General features: G+C 42.3%; 1 protein-coding gene across 1 annotated transcript in view; it reads right to left on the reverse strand.

Moving 5' to 3' along the window:
* The window catches only part of TOP1 (DNA topoisomerase I), an 88173-nt gene extending 69849 nt beyond the window's left edge, over positions 1-18324 (reverse strand). The window contains exons 1-2 of the mRNA XM_040248626.1: positions 18022-18324; positions 17667-17691 (exon numbers count right to left, since the gene is read on the reverse strand). Coding sequence (XP_040104560.1) covers positions 17667-17691; positions 18022-18054 — 58 coding nt within the window. The 5' untranslated portion in view covers positions 18055-18324. The remainder of the gene's footprint in view (positions 1-17666; positions 17692-18021) is intronic.
* Between the last annotated feature and the right edge of the window lie 295 nt (positions 18325-18619).

Below are 18619 nucleotides of genomic sequence, written 5' to 3' on the forward strand. Positions count from 1 at the left end.
CAACGTGGAAACATAACACCACTATATGAGAGACAGCAAGTGGGAATTTGCTGTGTGACGCGGGGAGCTCAACCCAGTGCTCAACCTAGAAGGGTGGGAGTAGGGAGGGAGCTGGAAGGCGGGTTCAGGAGGGAGGGGACACGTGTATACCTGAGGCTGATTCATGTTGATATATGGCAGAAACCAACACACCACTGTAAAGGAATTATCTTCCCCCCCCCCCCCAAAAAAAAACATGCAATGTCATGACGGGGTCCTAGGTAATACTTATTTTTCTGCTCTGGTCTCAAAGTTTCTTATCTGTAAAATAACTTCTACTGATCTCTTACACTTCCAGTCCCAATAATTTTAAGACCTTTAAAATTTGTTTTGGTTTAAAGAGATTAGGACATTGAAATATATATATATAAATGCTAGAGAGCAGTAGTTCTCAAACTTTCCTGTTTATGAGACCTGGGAATAAGATCATCCTCAGATATGTCTATTTTAACACAAGGTCTCTAGATAACTATAATCTAGAAACATATTTTGAAAAACCCTGCGCTGTCGTTTCTTGGTCCTTTGAACAATGATTCATACCAAATACCAGCCACCTACAATAATGGACAGGCTACTGATTTTCAGTTTCTATTTTAATTAGATCTCTCTGTTCCTTTAAAGGGCAGGCACAAGGTGCTGAGTCAGTTGCTGGGGATTTTTTTTTTTTAATTTACAGCTGAGACTATTGAGTCTCTACAATTGAGGAAGAGAGAGATTTTCACCTGCTACTTTCCTAGCCCCTACCTGAGAGGAAGAAGGAAGAGCTACATAAGGGATGACACAGCTACTGTAACTTAGATAAGGAGTAGGGTAGCAAGACTCTTGAGAATAGAAATTTTGTTGTTTGGACATCAGAGCAGAGTCATGCTTACAGATAGGTAACTCCAGTCCTGCCACTGGGACTCAGCTGTGAAGATGAATGACTACAAAAAAGATGACTTAAAGCAGCCGCAGATTATATGTAAATGAGTGAGCATGACTACATTCCAATAAAACGTTATTTATGGACACTGGAATTTGCATTTCATATAATTTTTCTGTGTCATGAAATAATAAATAATATTCTTTTTCTAAATTGAAGTATAACTGATGTAACATTATATTAGCTTTAGGTGTATGTAATAAATTTCCCCCAACTAGTTAAGACAAATATAAAAGCCATTCATAGTTCATGGGTCATACAACAGAAGGCACAGTTTGCAGAACTCTGCAGCTACTTAACAGGGACTAGTAACTATCCCCAATGCCCAGGTAGAGACAGTGCTGTTGTTCTGAAGTTCTGTGTGTAAGTGAATAGAATCCTCCAAGCTTTACCTAAAGCTTTTTCCCAAATGATATCCATGCTCAACCTGGCTCCCACTTCTTTCCTCCTTTCAAACAGCCCATGAATGGCTATTATTCAACTTGATTTAAAAGTGGTTAAAATCTACTTGCTCTTGCAAACCTAGACAAAGTTAGTCACAAAAAGGAAAACTCTTGAAGAGGAGGCCAAGACTTAGCACACTGCTAATTCTGCTTCTTAAGCAGCAAGCTAGTTAAATTTGTTACTTATTCCCCTTGAAGTGAGAACAACATCACACTTGTTTACACACTCCTAACCACCTCCAGTGAGATTCCTTAGTAAATAGGCAGACTTCAGAGAGCCTTCTTAAAATAAGAGGGTGGTAAATCCCTGGTTAACAAAAAAGATCCTTTTCCTTGAGTACTCGGATAAACAGAGGTTTTACTGATTTCTGGGAGTAACTGGTTCCAAGCACAAGCTGAACTGCTAAAAAATAAATTATCCAGGGGTCTTTGCTGCACAAGTAGGCAAGCTTTCTTTAATAGGAAAAGGATTATACATTAAAGTGCAACAGAGCCTTCTAGTCAATGAAACTAGCCTGGTAAGGCTCCACTGTAAATGAAGGTAAGTGCTCTAAAAAATGCATTTCCTTGGCCTGGTACCACATGGGTCACTCCATTACAACCCAGAATTCCTAGGAGGCAACTGAGTCACCCAGGCTCCCCCTTACCTTGTCTTGTGTTACATTTAAGAACTCAAGCAGTAGCATCAGACAGGTTTTGATGAGCCTCCCAGTTGCGTCGCTTACTAACTATACAGCCTTGAGCCTCAGTTTCTTCAAAAGTAAAGTGTTCTAAACTCAACTATTTATTTTATACCAATTCCATTTCATCACCCTACACCAAAAATAACATCATAATTGAAGCTAAAGGTGAAAGAAATTGGATCTGTCCCTGGTCTTTAAGCAATTTACTCAAGTTATTTCCTAAGACCTCACATGTTTACTATATGGCAGTGGTCAAGCCTACAAAATCCCACTTTGTTCCATCAGGCTAAGGCTGTCTGGCTAACGATGGGCCTACTTATAAGTAAGTCAACACTCACTCGCCATGTTCACTGTGAGCATGCAAATAACAGGAAGACCCTAAGTGGGGTGTAGAAGTTGTTCTGATCTGCTTTTACTATAAGCAACACGTGGGGTGAGTTAACATCTTGGGTGCTATTTGCTTGCCTGGACAATCTTAGATTCTCTACCACTTACAGTCAGATATTTACTTATTACTGACTACAACTGGACAAATATGAATCAACTTCTTGGTATTCAATTCAGTTCAGTTGCTCAGTCATTTCCGACTCTTTGTGACCCCATGAACCACAGCATGCAAGGCCTCCCTGTCCATCATCAACTCCCAGAGTCCACCCAAACCCATGTCCATCGAGTCGATGATTCCATCCAACCATCTCATCCTCTGTCATCCCCTTCTCCTTCTGCCCTCAATCTTCCCCAGCATCAGGGTCTTTTCCAATGAGTCAGCTCTTCGCATCAGGTGGCCAAAGTACTGGAGTTTCAGCTTCAACATCTTGGAGTTTCAGCTTCAATATCTTGGTATTGCAACATGCTAAAAACTTGCAATTTCAAATGACGTTGTAGGCTGAAACCAACCATTTTACAGTACAGTGATCCATAAAGATATATGTAAACATAAGTTGGGCTTATACTTTGGACAAAACTTTGGCCACCTGATGTGAAGAACTGACTCATTTGGAAAAGACCCTGATGCTGGGAAACACTGAAGGCAGGAGGAGAAGGGCACGACAGAGGATGAGATGGTTAGATGGCATCACTGACTCGATGGACATGAGTCTGAGCAAGCTCCGTGAGTTGGTGATAGACGGGGAAGCCTGGCGTGCTGCAGTGAATGGGGTCGCAGAATCGGACACAACTGAGCGACTGAACTGAAGTTGGGCTTCCCTAATGGCTCAGCAGGCAAAAAGACCCACCTGAAATTCAGGACAGGCAGGAGACTTGAGTTCAATAACTGGATCGAGAAGATCTCTTAGAGAAGGAAATGGCAATCCACTCCAGTATTCTTGCCTGGAAAAATCCCATGGACAGCAGAGCCTGGCGGGCCACAGTCCATGGGGCTGCAGAGTCAAACATGACTGCACACACATGCAAATGAAGTTAATCTGTTTTGTCAGCTACAAAACAGACATGACTTATCTCATAGGGTTGCTGAGATAAAATGAAAATTTATTCAGTCCAAAGCACCTTAAATGTTCATTGTTGTGTAACACTAAAAGGGTCAAGTAAAATGGAAAGCTGTCTGACCTTTACAACTGCTCTGGTAAACTCTACTTACCAGTCATAAATACCCTTAGCATGTCACCCAGGATAAGGCAATGCAGACATACAGAAGGAAGTTCATTATTCAAACTCATAACAAAAATTCATACCTGTTTTGGATTTTAAAGTTCCAAGAGCCCCAACCTCCCATATTCCAAGCAAAATCTAAATTCAAATCTCTTTGCTCTTACCTAAATTTTACCTAGAGTTGTGCTGTCCTGCATGAAGCCACTAGTCACACATAGCTACATTTAAATAAAATTTGAAAATTAAGTTATTCGGCCACAGGAGCCACATTTCAAAGGCTCAACAGCTTCATATGGCCAGCAGCTACCATGTGGAAGAGCACGGATTGAGAACAATTTCCATCATGAGAGAAAATTCTACTAGACAGTGCTAACTGAAAATCCTGAATCCAGGTCAACACCTTCCTTTCACTAGTAAAGAACATGAGGTACCACGCTGTGTGATTTGCTCATCACAGCTGACAAAACCAGGATTGAGACTTCCTTTGTCCTGACGCCTTACCTAGCATTCTCCTCTCCACCAGAGACTCCTCTGCTGGAGCCCTGTGGGGGGCCTTGGCCCTACATAGCAAGACACCATGCTATGTAGTTCCTTAAGGTCAGCAGAAGTTTACCTGGCTAAACTGCCACCTCAAAAGCAGGGCACTTCTGTAGAGCTCCTGGAGAATCAGAATCTCAGTGAGAGTCACCCAGAGGGCATTTCAATTGAGGTATTCGTCCACTAAGGCATCAGTCAAATCAGTGATTTTAAGTTTCAGGAGAATGGCAAGAAGTCCCATTTTACTAATTTGTCTTTGTTCTCTAAATACAAGACAAAGTGGTAATTTTTACCTTTGCCTCAAAAGGTAATTTGGAGACGGCAATGGCACCCCACTCCAGTACTCTTGCCTGGAAAATCCCATGGACAGAGGAGCCTGGTAGGCTGCAGTCCATGGGGTCACTAAGAGTCGGACACGACTGAGCGACTTCCCTTTCACTTTTCACTTTCATGCACTGCAGAAGGAAATGGCAACCCACTCCAGTGTTCTTGCCTGGAGAAATCCTGGGATGGGGTCGCACAGAGTCGGACACCTGAAGCGACTTAGCAGCAGCAGCAACTAAAGGTAATTAACCAATATAAGATCCTCAGGATGGTGATTCCCATTTCACATACTCTTCAGTACTGAGTAACATTTTCACAAGGGCATCTCTGTAGTGAAAATGCTTCTTTCCCAGGGGGCAGAACTTAAAAAGAAAAAAGGACTTGTCTAACCTGAAAATGTACCTTCTCGGGCCAGCTCAATTAGGACAGGCCCATTCCTGCAGCTTGTCCTCCTCTGCTTCTAGTAAGTAGGCCCTGAACACCTGGGAATTAGTGAAAGTGACTCCAAACCTCCCATGCTACACTGGCCCACCAGCTCAGCCTAAGCTGCCTTGTTTCCAAAGGGTGTGGGCCTCTAATAGCCCCAAGTCCACACCTTGCCTGACCACAAAGGTATCCAGTAGTCACACATCCTATTACTAATTCAAACGAGGGGCCTTTTTGTCTAGAATATCACTACTGACTGTGCTTGAAATGCATTGTCAAAGTGTAAGCCTGAATATGCATATGCTCTTTAGAAGCCTTCCTGGTGCTAAGTAATTGGCTCCTTTTGTGGTCCCATTATGAATTAGTCCAAATTCCTAGGTATATGAAAGTACAAAAACTGAGCAAGTATTAAGGTTCAGCTATGGGCGTTGTGAAAAAACAATGAACACTGTTTAAGAGGCTGAATTACTACAAAACTAATTATAGGCTTCATATGAATCAGAGTCGTCATTTGCTCAAGGTCACCCAACTACTGACAGGTGAAACCAAGTTTATCTAACTCCAAAGTCTGTATTTCACTGGTAAGGATGTGGACTTCGTCAACTGTCTTTCATTCCTTCTTAAAATGTGAGGCACAATGGGAGAAGGTGAACTTCAAATCTTACTCTATTCTAAAACCTCAGTGTGTATCAATCACCTGGCTAACTTGTAAAACCTAGATGGCTGAGCCCTGGCTCCCGGGGTTTGAGACAGTAAGTCTGGATGAGGCCCAAGAATTTACATTTCCAGCAAATTCTCAGACAATGCTGCTGCTGCTGATCAAGAAACTGCACTTGAAGAACAACTGCTCTATTCAAATCCTGCTACTTCAATCAGTGCCATCAGTAACTAAAGACCCCTAGTTTAATCTGAAGATAGTGAACTCCACAGGTTAGATCCCCAGCATTCCACTGAACTATTCTCCACTTAACCTTCTAAAGCCTGCCTTAACCATCCTAGGAATGTTAGTCTGAAAACCACCCCTCCCTCTTTGTGCGCCCCCTTAGTCACCCAATCTTAAAAGATGACATCAGGATCAAATAGTGGCTAGTTAAACATGGAAGCAGGAGGATCAGAAGTTTGATGAGACACATAGTTAAACAGCTGCAAAGTCAGTTAACTATCTCTGCTATTTATTTAAATGCTTGTTGAAAGGTAGAAGATATTTAGAGTGGGGATAAGTAACAAGCTTTTATAAACAGATTTGAACACACTGTTCTGGTCCCTTTTTAAATATTCTGTAAATTTAATGGCTGGACCAATGGAGTAGTACCTTAATCAAATGAAACAAAGGAGACCTTAGCTAAATAAAACAGATCAGTTTCTCCAAAGGTGATTTATGGGTTACCTGTATTAAAATAATTTCGAACTGTTAAAAGTATATTAAAAATGCAGGTTTCTCAGTAGCACCACAACAGAATCAATTTCAAGGCAAAGGACCAGGATTCTGTAGTTTCACTAAGCACTCCAGGTGATTCTTATGCAAATCAGCTTGAGAACAATGACAACAGTGTAAAGCTCTCAGTGTTCCTCAGGTGATCATCAACTAGTTGGTGAGCTAGGAGAGAGGGAGGATCCCATTTCACAACTAAACATTTGTCAGAACCATCTCTATTGACCATATAAAATGAGACAGTGCTCTTGCCCACTTCCTAGTAAGTAATGGGCAAACCATGTAAATTTCTCCAGCCTATGTCTATTCCTCCAGAATGAAAAACTGGAAGAGAACAATAAAGGGCTCAGTGAAAGCCAGAGAAAAGTGGTTACTTGTGGCTTGGGTTTAAGTGTTGACTGCAGGCAGATTTCACTGGAAAGGAAATTGAGTATTAAGGCTATGTCTTCAACACTGAAACAGGCTCTGAGATGTTTCTAACCCCCCAAGGAGTTTACAATACTTAATGCTTTCCTAAAAACAGGTAGGAAAATGGAGATGGAATACCAAATTCTGGCTTTCCCAGGTGGCATAGTAGTAAAGAATCCACCTGCCAATGCAGGAAATGGATCCCCTGGAGGAAGAAATGACAACCCACTCCAATATTCCTGCCTGGAAATTCCATGAACAGAGGAGCCTGGTGGGCCACAGTCCATGGGGTAGTGACTGAGCGTGCACAGACACCAAATTCTAAAAACTAAAGAGGTATTCCTGGGTAAAAAGGAACATTTTAACAGAACAAAACGTGATTACAGACTTGTGGGAGAAGAACACACACACATTGAACTTTTTTCTGGGAAATAAGGTTGCTGCAGAAGGCCTTTAAGAAAAGAAATAAAGTTTTCAATAAATACACTGAGCAAAAATTTTTTTAAACTTTACTATTTATTTCGTGTCTTAGGTCAGGCAGTGTGCAGCCTGCATTCCCAACCAGGGATTGAACCAGAGGCCCCTGCATTAGAAGTTCAGAGTCTTAACCCACTGGACCACCAGGGAAGTCCATGAGCAAAATTATCTTTGTTTTTGTACAACAACACCTACAGGCGTGCATAGTTACACATGTGCAATCAGTATGGATTCTGTTTGATAGTCCTCTAGTCTTTTTTATGCAAACACTCACTGTTTTCAATCACTTATAAACATATTTCATCATATTGTACTTTAAACTATTCACCTAAGAACTTGAGCTCAACACAAACTACCTGACATCTCAATTCCAGGAGTTAGCTCCAGTCCTAAATAAGCTCTTTAACATTTTCCAGACTATCCAAGGAAAATTTTTAGCCTCTTGTTCACCCAACCAAAATCTCTTTCCCCATAGAGAAAACAAGCACATTTCTGCTAATAGACAACTTCCCTGACATTCTGAGATTAGGAGGATGCTAACATCTGTAAAAGATTATAAAGTTCTGTGGAAGTGCCGATTTTTATATCACACTGTACTTAAGGGAAGAAGGTGATTTGATTTTTAGGTGGAAAGAGTTAATTACGGTCAAACCATCACCTGCAAGGAGATCAAACCAGTCAATCCTAAAGGAAATCACTCCTAAATATTCATTGGAAGGACTGATGCTGAAGCTCCAATACTTTGGCCACCTGATGCAAAGAACTGACTCCCTGATGCTGGGAAAGATTGAAGGCAGGAGGAGAAGGGGACAACAGAGGATGAGATGGGATGGCATCACCGACTCGATGGACATGAGTTTTGAGCAAGCTCCGGGAGTTGATTATGGACAGGGAAGCCTGGCATGCTTTGGTCCATGGGGTCGCAAAGAGTCACACATGACTGAGCGACTGAACTGAAACCATCACCAGCTGAATCTCTGATGAGGCCACCCCATCTGTCCTGGACTTCTGTATGCTAAGGGAGTTAACTGGGAGACCTTTCTTTTCAGAGCTGGGGTGTGTAGCCTTAGAGAGCTTTCAAAGTCAAGTGTAACAAGCCGGCAAATAAAAGACTAGCCAACTTGGGCTTCTCCTCCCTTTTTTTGTTTTCTTTCCTGGTTAACTAAAACTGAAAATTTTGATGTTAAATAGCAAGAACTACTGTTGCTGCATCTATTCCTGCAAAAGCACACTGACTGTAAGAATAAGGCAAAGTAAATCTAACCTTTAGTCTCAATCATTTTTCTAGTGCTCAAATCACCATATATAACACTACTACGTACTCTGAACCTTTCTCTAAGGAGTTTAATAGCTTTCGTGTATTGCCCATGACACTTCATGAACTAACAAGGAGTAACAATAATAATGTCGCAGAGGTAAAGAATCCTCCTGCCAATGCAGGTAGACGCAAGAGAAGTGGATTTGATCCTTGGGTCAGGAAGAGCCCCTAGAAGAAGAAATGGCAACTCATCCCAATTTCCCAGGACTTTAAGTACCGAGTCTAACCTCCAAGATTTCAGTTCTCCCAATTTAAGAAGATGGTGATTTCACAGCCTTTATTTCAGGCAATGCAGCTCAAGGATTTAAACTATTTCAAGCAAATATATGATTAGCCATTGTCATATGAATCTCCAGCACGGAATGTGACTGTTTCCAGTCACTGTGGCAAATCTACCTGTTCAGGGAAACCCGAAAACTAATCTTCTAAGATTTTTGCAAAACAGGTGTCTGGTACAAAAATATAAAAGAAAAGTCACAAAACTTAAAACTAGTTTATTCTTCTATTCCAGGTGAGAAAGGTATAATGAGTTTATAGGTATCCTAAAAATTTTTTTTCTGGAACAGTTACAAGTTTGGACACGTTTGGAAATCTAAGGTCCTAATTTCCTAATTTTTTTTGTTAGGGAGAGGGAAAAAAAAAATCTCCTAGGATTGGAAATAAATGGAGACATCACTCTTTTTCACTGACAATGAAGCATTAGTTGCCAGAAAGCACCTTCCATGCCCACTTACCCTGGTACAACAGGAGCCTTTGTACTGAGGCCCAATGAAAAATATGGAATCCCAAAAGAGGAAGTAAGTATACAGGCGTATAATTTACTAACTTCAAAGTATTTCTTCTGAGAACTCTATGGGTTTGTCTAGTTCATCTGTATTTAGTCACTACAGGTATTTACTTCCTAAATGTTTAAATAAATGAATATGGAAAATTAAAATTTCTATTTGTAATTAAATACAAAACTTTTAGTTTCCTGGGTAGATCGCTAAATACTGCCCCATCCCAAGGGGAAAGAGGTGAAAGTTATTCGCTGCTGAAGATTCTTAAACTGTAATTTATCTTATGAGAAATCAAAGTGGTCTGCACAGTCATAAAGCCAAGGCAAGTCAGTACTCTCCTGAGTCCTACCCATCTCAGATTCACATCAACACGATCATATTCAAGGTGCCCACGTGACTCTTCTCTTGGGTAAAACCTCACAATACCCAAATTTAAAGAAAGTGAAGACGTTCCCTTTGTTTGGAAGACTACTCAAGCAATCTTTGAAAAGGTGCTTCGGTGTTTTTTGTTTTTAAGGACTGTCAAGGAACTCAAAATTCTGTTGTAAGTTTTTAAGTTTCCTAAAGTGAACCTCACATGCTATTTAATAGACCCAGTTTACAGGAAAAGGACTAAGACTCAGAGATTAACTTGTTCAAAGACCACACTATTGAGAAGTGCAAGAGCTCAAACTGAAATGTCCTTTCCACTATATTAACGGCTACCTGATTTGGCCAGGGGTGGGGGGGACCCTCCTGACCCAAGACTATTCAAATTCTGAACCAGAGAAAAATTATATAAAAGAAAGAGGTGAAAGCTCTGAAAACTTTTAAACCCAATCCTATCTTTGACATGCTGACATACTGAGGGCAACAGAGCCACGCAGTATTATATTCACTTTCTCTCTGGTTTTTTTTCTTTTTTCCTCTGTACTTTAAGAACCACACATTCCTGAGACGTTTACCTTTACAAGACTTTATCTCTGAGACTCTTTAAAATTAGACACTATGCTATAATTTTAATACTACAAATTTATTTTCTCTGGCCTATCTTTAACTGAACATTAATTTTGAAGTCTGCTCCTGTTGTGACAGTTCCCTGACAATCCTTTTGATCCATGGTATAAGATCTCTTAGTCTAAACCTAGATATGGATACACCAACTTTTATTTTACAGGGATTGGTTAATAGTCAGAAGAGAGTCACATACACCACGCAGTTTGGTTAGGTAAAGACTCTACCAACTCTAGTCATGTGCTACTTACTGTTCACTGTGCAAATGTCAGAAGATTTAAAATGTTAACAGAGAATATCAGTGAAGGAAGGAAAGAGCCACCAACTCACTACTTCAAACCTAACATTCAAAATAAAGCTCCATCTCAGAGCAGATGATGTTTGATCAAAGTTTAAACTTTAAAATGTGGGCACAGAAACACCATCACATACTCATCTAAATCTCAGAAGTCTGTGAAGCATAGAAATACCATCCTTGTTTATAGATGAGAAAACAGGGGACAGTGGGGCAAGTTTCATAGTAAGAACAGGGACTTATCTAGACTTCTCTGATTTCTATTCCAACTTTCTATTTTACCACAGCTGTTCAAGGGCACAGTATTTCCCCACAGGCTCCCTCTTCATCACCTACACCCCTACTTCAGTAGCAATCTGATTCCAGTCTTAATACCATAGCATCTCTTGAAGATGTAAGAGGTCTAAGCTATCTCTACCAGCATATAATTAAGGGCAGGCTATGATACCTCATTAGAAGCTTACCAACTACCACCTGACTGAGATTTCTGGAATCTGGGCCAACGCAATATGCTACCAAAAAGGGGAGATGAGAAGGTGTAAGAAGAAAAAGAAAATTTCCTTTTTTGGTCTCTGGTTCTCCCACAAACAAGTACTATTTTCACTAAATTCAGATTTAATGAATACAAAAAAGTGTCTACCAAACTCTCAAAACTAGTTCCCTTCCTACCACTTACCTTCTGCTGCCCTCAGCTGACTGCAAAGAAATAACGGGGCTACCTTATAGGAGCTGGGTAAAGCTAGTCAATGAGATTCCCTAATCCACTGATCTTGAAATCTGCTAGATCAGTTTTCTGCCCAACCAGCATTTCGCCTACAAAGCTTTATAAATCTGAGCAGTCACATCTGGTAGCAAGCTTAAAATCTGACTTTTACTAACTGGCAAAAGGGTATATTTCAGTGTATTCTAATGTAGGAATAACCTTAAACTTAAAAACTGTTTTTGTGTTTGTTTTGGTAAACTCCAAATAGCCAAGAGTATATCCTCCAAGGAAGGTTCCTGGCCTCTACCTTTCCTAGGCTGTGCTGAGAAAAATACAAGAAAATGTCATCATGCCCAGGATCTATTAAACTTGTTCTCAACAGCAAAGACAAATCCTCAATTATGCTGACTGCTTAAACACCTTTCGTTGAAGCTTATCTAGTGTCTCAGGAATGCTAATGAACTGAGTTCTTTGGTTCCTTAAATCCACAGAAACGTTAATTTCAAAGGATCAGAGAGGAATTTTAACAGACTGGTAGAGATGCACCTCTACCTAAATCTATTGGGGAGGGCAAAAGGGAGTTGTAAATATTTACTATACATTTCAGAAAAATTCTCAAGGACATACAGAAAGGTAAAGTTGGCAGGGAGATAACTGAGTGGATCTAAAAATATGACAACAAATTCAAAACGAGTATCTACCAAAAAGAAATTTAAAACTTACATTACCAATATCTTTAACTAAAACTAAGAACATAAATGACAGATAAAGACACAATCCAAAAGTTGATCAAAGGTGGTCTTGCTTGATGATACTACAATCTATGTACCCTAGACATACACTTGAGTCACTTCTCTCCCAGTGTGAAAAATATTTAGAATTTTTCTTGAACATACAAAGTAAGTATCATTTTAAATAATATCTACATGCTACTAAATCATTACAGCAAACTATTAGTCATTTCCCACAACACTACCAAAATTAATATCTAACAGATACTCCACTATAAGCTTCTTCCCACCTACTAAAACCAAGGCTACACCCACTGTCACCATACCACTCCCTCATCTTTATCCCCTGTATGGTACCCAGGCCCTAGCTATCAACACAGAGCACACTGCACACTGCCCTCACCTAGATAGGCAGGTTGTAGGGGGAGGGCAAAGGTTGGCAAAATGTTATTCTTCCATACCAATGGCCTCTATTTTAGATTTCCTACTTTAGCTACTGGCCTGAAGCCATGGGGATGGAAAGCTGCTACATAAACTTCAATTTACAAGGCATGGAAATATTAAAGACTTCTTTCAACTATTACTACTCAAAGCTTAAACACAACCTAAACGCTTCTTTTAAACACAATATCTCATTCACTTCTAAAGGACCGGATTAGGAAGTTCTCTCATCCCAAACGTTTTACCTTAAGAAGCCAAATTCTCAACTTCTTGCCCAAATGCCCTCATTTTGCAAAGGTAATGATTTCAGAAATAATTCAGGGGCAGTCAGATCATCTTAACTATGAGATACAAAAATGTTAAGTGAACTGACTCTCTTCCCTCTCCAAACGCAATGAATGGACCATATTCTACCTTTCTTTCAAAGACAGTTTTTTACTTCAGGATCCCACATCAAACACTCATTTCAAGCATTTCCACTGCCTCATTTGAAAGTAAATAATTACAGTAGAATCTACTTCTCCAAGTGAACCAAAAACTTTATTGGAGTTCAACATAGTTTCATATGGAAAAGATGCAATCCCTCACAAAACACCTCTGAAGAAATAACTTAGGATTTGAAGAAAATCAGTATTCGGCGCTGAGTATGGCAAAAGTTGCTAAAGATCCGTAACAGAACATATGCACTCACAGCCAACTACTAACAGGCACACAACTGCAGTATGCCTGAAAGAAATACATCCAGAAAGCACAACAGAATCATTTCCTATATGATTAGCAACAACAGATAACTGCCACTATCATTAACATACAACACAAACATATTTAGACTTAAAAGTCAGACTTTTTTTGCACCACTCCTTCACGCACATGTGGAAAACAAACAAAAACCCCAAAGGCCTAATTTTAAATAAGCTTTAAGACATGTTAATGATCTCTGGCATTTGTATAAATGATTACTAACTCACTGAGATCCAGAATAAACTAACGGATTTCTCTTCAAATTCTCACAATTTCCCATTTTTACGCTGATGTTAAAAGACCCAGATTCGATTCTTGTTTTGCTACTATTGGTTAAAATGAGATTCTGGAACAGATCCTGAATTCCTATCTTCCATTTTACTTATCCACTGGTGGCTCAGTTGGTAAAGAATCTGCCTGCAACGCAGGTCTGGAAGAGCCCCTGGAAAGGGAATGGCAACCCAGTCCAGTATTCTTGCCTGGAGAATTAGATGGACAGAGGAGTCTGGTGGGCTACAGCCCATGGGGTCGCAAAGAGTCGGACACAAATGAGCAACTGACACACACACACTTACCAAAAACAAGTATGGGTTGATTACAGTAAGCAATATCATCTAGTTTTTACTTTTCAAACCATGAGCTATTTCCGAGTTAGTAACTCCTGGATATTATCATTTTACCGGTAACTTTGGAATTTAAAATGTTTCTGAGTTCTGACATGTTGGTAACCTAAAAAGCACAGTGTTGACAAGCAATTCTGTTTCATCTATAAAGATTCTACAGCAGCTCACTAATTCTGAAAAGGTGCCCCCAAGGAATCTGGCTGCAGTGGCAGGAAAGACAACGTTTTGCTTAAGTGTTTCCGGATAGAGTAAGAAGATGTGCCAGATTTCAGTTGATGGTGCCATCAGTTTGCTTTTTAAAATGTGATGGGAATTTTCAGATAGCCCCATCATTAGCCTTTCCACCTGCCACCCCAACCAGTGCCCAACAGCACAGAAGTGTAACTATTAGCATCAAAAACAATTTATATTTAATTCCACCATCCAGTTTGAATCCACTAAACTAACCAGAATCAATAAAAGATCATGTCAAACAGTGATCCCATATGACATTTGTGAGAATAATCGCTGATGTCTGATGAAACCAAGCATTATACTCTACTCATGTCAAAGAGGGAAGTACCCTACAACTCCAGAGTAGATGGGCAAAAACTTCAAGCTCTTGAAATGGCAAAAGGACCACTGAACCCCAACCTGATGTTACCATTATCAACTCTAAAGACGGTTTAGCAGTCTGCTTAGTACTGTAGTAATGACTCGGCCCCACTTCAACTAGTGCTACCAACACTTAGAAAGGAAGTCTTTTCTCTTAGACAAAAAGTAGTCTTTTCTTTCATGGTTTCTGCTCCCCAAACTCACAGCAATACTTTAAACATAAATGTAAGTATGTTTCAATAACAGATTTATTCCCAGCAGTTGAGTATAGGCCAGAATGTTCTAAATTCTACACAACAGCAACAGTTTCAACTATTGTAAAGAATGAACTCCAAAGGCAAAAAATCCTTTAAATCTTAGAGGATGAGGGCAGGCAAATGAGGGATTTTTGTTTCAACGTATGAAATTGGCACAGTCAATCTGTAAGATGGATTAGGTCCACTTAAAATCATGCTTAAGTAAACTCTTAATACAAAAATAAGTAACAACTTCTCTGAGCATAATTAAACATTGATTTTTAAAAACTGTCTTCCATATTTACATAAATCAATCACTAGTTACCAGTGTATTACTTAACAAGCACACAGCCACTAATACCACATCTTCTAGACAATATTTACAAAGATAATACTCTGTCAGACTCTCAGTGCAGTGGGGAAGCAGTTACAGTGCTTCTTCTCATGAAGGAGCAGGCTGAGATATAAAGCAAGCAAACTATCAACTCTTTCCCTCTCGCATTTTTCAGCTCTGTATGAAAGTAGAGATGTGCAGCTTTTAACTTTTTCATGCTAGAATCATATACAGACAGCATGGCAGCTAAGCTTGTGAGCTCTGTAGAGCCCAACTCACTTCCCTTGGCAAAGTCAATAAATAGATCTAAGTCTCAGTTTCCTCTTCTCTGGAAATAGAGATAATAGTACCTAATTCGTAAGGGTTATTCCAAGGAAGAAATTAAACTAGATGATCCAATGGAAAGAACTGATGAGACTCATGCCTGCCTGGCAGACAGTAAACATTCAATAAATATTTAGCAATTATTGCTGTTACAAGTGAAAAAACACATTCTAAAAGTTTGGTCTCTACAAAAATGGCAAAAATCTACCCAGCCTACAATCATTCACATATTCAACAGTTCCCTGGTATAACCTCGGTGAGGTTATACACTACACTTTGTTCTACTACTGGATACTACTGGATAGATTACTCAGCCCAGTCTGAGTCAAAAAGAACACTTCTTATGTATTAAGATCCTACTTTCCTCCAAGAGAGGTCAAAAGGACTTCTTCTATCCTCACCTGCCACATCCTTTCTCTGCTCCTACATCCCAAAGAAACCTATCTCACACTGTGGCTTTCTGAACTGCAGGAGCCTCACCTCCCTATTTTAAAACTCAAATAAGGTTGGCTAAACACAGTTAAGAAATACTCCAAGCCCTGACACTCGGCACCTAGTCTTGCACAACACCAAGCTCAGAAGCTCCCTCCTCTGAGAAATCTCCCCACCCCCAGACAAAGTTAAATTTCCTAGTCACTCCCGCAGCATTTGGGGTACAGGTTTGACCCAGCACCTACCTTATAATTAACTAATTCTGTCTCCCCAAACAGACTGAAGGCAGGAGCAGCACTGTGGGAGCCGAGGGGTTCAGCTCCAGCACTAAACACAGTGCCTTAGTACATACTAGGTGCTCAAGAAACGCTACACTTTACCCAGATTCTCTCCTTGCAGATTACATCTCTTGCTGGATGCCCCACTTGGAAATCTGAACATAAGGCTGCTCTCTGTAGAGTAGGCTAACACCATGGACTGCTGATTACAACATCAGAAAAGCTAGTCAGCTTCTCCCATTGGAGAGGTTCCCGGAACCCAAATTCAACTGAGCAGGATTATGTACCATCAGAATCAGTGGGAATTCCCAGCACAGAAGTTACCTTTTCCTTCAGCAGGACTGCTGAAAAGCTCACAGGGTGAGCTTTTTAGTGGGGGAATCTTCACAGGGTAACTGAAGTGGAAATACTCAAAGAATAAATGCCTCGATTTGGCTGAGAAGGGTTCAAAAACATAAAGATCTGGTAAAAGCCAGTTAGCTCTCAATTCCTGAAAAACAGCCACTTCTGAAAAAGAATGAACAGGAAGCAGGGGTGGGTACTGGCCACTCTTTGTTTCAATAAATAAAATCTTTTTTTTTCCTGCCCCACAGCCCACAAGAAATGGCTAACACACCAGCCAGATGAGATGTTCAACAACCTCTCCTCTTGACAACTACACTAAACTACATTTCTAAAAAAACACTGCCTTAGGAACCTCAGCCCCACTGAAAAGTTCTGGTCAGTAATACTTTAATTAAAAAAAAAAAAAAGGAAATCAATATGCCTGAGCCCAACATTGACAATGGATGGCCCATAGAAGACTTGCAAACTTTCTGAAGGGAGGTACCACTACCTTTGCAAAGAACACAACTTGGGGAAAGCAACCTCAAAATACGAAGCACTCCACAAGGAGGGCTTTAGTTTTAGAGCCCTATTTCCTACCATAAACATCTTACTCTGGAAGGGGGAAAGAAAAAAAAAAAAAACCAACAGTTGCCGAAGGGCAGCTTTCATTCTGGAAGCAGAAAAGGAAACAAACAAGAGAAGCAGTAAGCAGGACAACCCCCCAAATAAAGTTCTCTTTGGGCAAAAATAGTAACAATTCAGGCTCCCACCCTTCCCTCTGGTGAAGTCTGTGATTTATACGGCTTTGCTCCGCAGAAAGCTCTTTCTGGGCAGCTCAAGGAAGGAGCCGAGGGAGGGAGAGAAAGACACACAGGCACAGAAAGGAGAGGAGAGAGAAAAAGAAAATGGCGCAGAGACTAAGTCCCGACTGTCGACAAGGCGACTTTCCCGGGAGGAATCCGGGCCCGGAAAGGCTGCCCGAGGCCCGGCGGCGGGCGACGCGGGGTCTCCGTAGCCCCCTCTTGGGATGGCCGCGATCTGGGGGGTCTGGGGTCCCCGGAAAAGGGGTCCAGAGGCGGCCCGAGAGGAACAATGGGGCCGGTGAGCGAGGAGCCGGGACTTAGTCTCTGGGACGCCATGTCTGTCCTCTACCCGGCTCGGGCCGGGCGCGGGGCCGGCGGCCGCGGAGTCGGGGGTCGGAAAGGGGGGCGCACTCACCATTCAGTCGGAAATCCGCCTCGATCTGGGGAGAGAAAAGGAGGGACCATGAAACAACAGGCACATTCACCCCGCGGGCGGCGGGCAAGCGCGCGCGGCCGGGAGCCGGGCCCACCCTGCGCCCCCCGGGAAGACGGGGGCCCCGGGAACGGCCTGAAGGGCCAGCCAGCACCCCCAAACTGTAAGTTGCCGGCTTCCGCCCAGGTCCTGGGGAGCCGACGTCCGCCGGCCGGCCGCCCCTGGCCAGGGGCTCTGGCCTGTCAAAGCAGCCGGGCCGAGGCCGGGGCCTCTGAGTCGGGGGTCGTGGAGGGCCGAGGCACGGCCGGGGACCCGGGAGGGCCTGGAAGGGCCGTACCTGGGAATCGTTGTGGAGATGGTCCCCACTCATGTCGGCCGGAGAGGCGAGGGGCGCCGAGAAGACGCAGACGGTCGCGGCCGGCCTGTGCGGGCGGACAGGAGACACCCGGAGGCTCCGGGAGGCGCGGGGAAAAGGTGGTGAGGCGGCTTAAGACTACCGGAACCGCTGAGGCGGCGACAGCGGCGGCGAGGCTGACTGACTGCCGGGCGGGCGGCGAGAGCAGACCCTAGCAGTTGTGTAACAGCCTAAGTTCGCATTTCGGCTTACTGCGCCTGCGCGGCCGCTTTTAAAAGGGACGTCGCTGACGTCAGAGACTCGCGGAAGGAGGCCGACGGTGGCGGGGCCCGCCCCCTCGCTCTTCCTCAGGGGGGACACGGCTTTGCATCGCAAGCCCCGCCCCTTTAGCCCTCGCGCGCCTCTGCGATTTGCATAAGGAACTGACTCCTCCCACGGCCGCCCACCCAGAGCAACCTTCCCTTCCTCTCCCAGCGCCTTTTCTCGGAACCCAGATCCTTCCCCTAGGCAGTGCGCAGGCGCAGCCGGGACACCGCCTCCTGGCCTGGGCCGGCAACTCGGCCACGTGGTGGGCCTTTAA

The sequence above is a fragment of the Oryx dammah genome, unplaced genomic scaffold (genome assembly GCF_014754425.2).
Source record: "Oryx dammah isolate SB20612 unplaced genomic scaffold, SCBI_Odam_1.1 HiC_scaffold_10, whole genome shotgun sequence".
NCBI classification, from domain to species: Eukaryota; Metazoa; Chordata; class Mammalia; order Artiodactyla; family Bovidae; genus Oryx; species Oryx dammah.